We start from the raw sequence: 1,997 nt of genomic DNA, 5'->3' as shown, positions 1-1,997 counted from the left end.
GGACTGCGTTTCTGGCAGTGGCGTGGGAAGCAGCTGGCCCGTGGTTGTGTGGGCGGGACTGCGGTGCACCCCCAGTGCCTGTGACATCACAGGGGACGAGTCACAGGGGGGGATGGATATGAGGGTGCCAGCAGGCAGCACTGGCCCAGTACAGCCTGGGACAGCAGTGAGTGCGCACGCAGAGGGGAGGTTGGGCTGGACAAGGGCCGGGGCAGAAACCTGGGCCCCCGGGGGTGGGTGCTCACCCTGCATCGAGGCCCTGGCTGCGAGCGCCTTGGGCAGGGCACGCTGCTGCTGGCACCGGGCCTGGGTGCAGCCCTTGCTGCCTCCCAGCTGCCTCGTTCCCTCTCCTGCCTGTCCCCAGCTCCCTGCGGCTCCTGCATCCACTCCCCCCGCCACCAGCTCCCTTCCTCCTTCCCTCCCTCCCAGCCACACTGAATTCTTTCTCTCTTCTGCAGGCCATGGCTGTCACAAACCGCTCACTCTGGGTTCTGCAACAGCTCATCCTGAATGTGCATGTCGTCAGTGATGAGATGGATGAAGCCACACGTGACCGCATGGAGCACCGTACCAAGCAGCTGAGCCGGGACACGACTCGGCTGCTGCAGGAGCTGGAGCAGAAGAGCCAGGAGCAGAGGAGCAAGGAGCAAACTCCCGTGGCCTGGAGAGGCCTGCTCTTTGCTGCCTTGCAGCACTGGCAATTCTGGGCGATTGCTGGCATGCTGCTCCTCCTGATTCTTTGGCTCTGCTGGTGCCTCAGGAGGAGCCATGAGGAGGGCAGCAGCAGTGAAGAGGACAGCTCCAGCAGCAGCAGTAGAGAAGAGGAAGAGCGGGAAGAGCAGAATGAAGAGGAAGAAGGTGAATACACAAAGGACCTGACAAGGCATTTTGAGGAGCACATACAATGGCCTAATCAGAACCTGTTCACAGTGTCTGAATCTGTGAGGAGCCTTGTGAATGCTTTTATCCTTGCTGCCAGACAAGTCTTGTCAGATAGCTCCTTCCCAGTGCTGGAACCATGCTTTGGCATAGGCAGCGCACATGAAGGCTGGAGTCCCGATGAAGAAAACATCGTCTATCAAGTGCTTGTGCCCCTGGGCCCCCCGTCTGGCCACACCTTTCTCCCGGAGCTCTGCAGTCCGGGGCAGGTGCCAGAGAGGAACTTCCGCATCCGCGTGGAGCTGCAGTGTACATGCCTGGCAGAGCAGCTGGAGGGGGGCATGCTGTGCTTCCTCCACCACGACAATGAGGAGCTGAGAATGTATCAGGGCCGCAGCCTCCTACAGACCCTCTGCACCGGCTCCTACCTAGATGTGGAGAAAACAGCTTGCAGGCTTCATGAGCTGGTGAAAGCATGCTGGGTGCTTCTGCCTCATTCACACCAGTGGCTTTTAACTATGCTGCCCTACAGCCGCTCCTGCAAATTCAAGATAGCAAGAGCAGAGAAGGAAGCCATCATTGAAATTATGTTGGGCGTGCAGCAAGGCGACTCGAACATCTTCCTGAGCAGCCAGGCTAGTGAGGCTATCTTCACCCCAAGCACAACCTGGACATTGAGCTGTGCTGTGGCAGAGGCAAAGTTCTTTGAGCTGACGACCAGGCGGGCCCCAGATGGCAGCTTCCACCTCAGATGCCTGCAACTCTGCGCCCGCACTCTGGTGGGCACAGGCTTTTCCAGCTGTACCTTGAAGACAGTGGTGATGCACCTCCTGAACACCACACCCCTGTCAGGCTGGCACAAGACACGTTTCCTGCTAAGGCTGGATGACATCATGCGGTACCTGTGCCACTGCTTGGAGGAGAAACGCCTTGACCACTTCTTCTTTGGGAATGAGAAGATTCCTGAGGAGATCATCTTGCCCCCAGCCTTGCAAAGAGCCGAGCCATTCAACCTCTTCCAGCATCTGGCACAGGATCCGGATGCCCAAGCTGAGGCAATGAGGCAGTTCATGGACCTGCAAGATCGCCTCACAAGAATGCTGACCTACGGCCACTGA

General features: G+C 58.5%; 1 protein-coding gene across 1 annotated transcript; it reads left to right on the top strand.

The window, feature by feature from the left end:
- Window positions 1-461: 461 nt before the first annotated feature.
- LOC133273998 (inositol 1,4,5-trisphosphate receptor-interacting protein-like 1) lies at window positions 462-1,997 on the top strand. The gene has a single exon (XM_061462749.1). The coding sequence runs from the start codon at window positions 462-464 to the stop codon at window positions 1,995-1,997; it is 1,536 nt and encodes a 511-aa protein (XP_061318733.1).

The sequence above is a fragment of the Pezoporus flaviventris genome, unplaced genomic scaffold (assembly GCF_033815535.1).
Source record: "Pezoporus flaviventris isolate CSIRO_AGI_PZ_B2104156 unplaced genomic scaffold, CSIRO_AGI_Pfla_v1 ptg000035l, whole genome shotgun sequence".
NCBI classification, from domain to species: Eukaryota; Metazoa; Chordata; class Aves; order Psittaciformes; family Psittacidae; genus Pezoporus; species Pezoporus flaviventris.
This window is presented reverse-complemented; position numbering and strand designations above follow the sequence as displayed.

Bases quoted from the DNA above. Each gene is read 5' to 3' on its own strand.
- LOC133273998 (XM_061462749.1), top strand. From the start codon at position 462: ATGGCTGTCACAAACCGCTCACTCTGGGTTCTGCAACAGCTCATCCTG.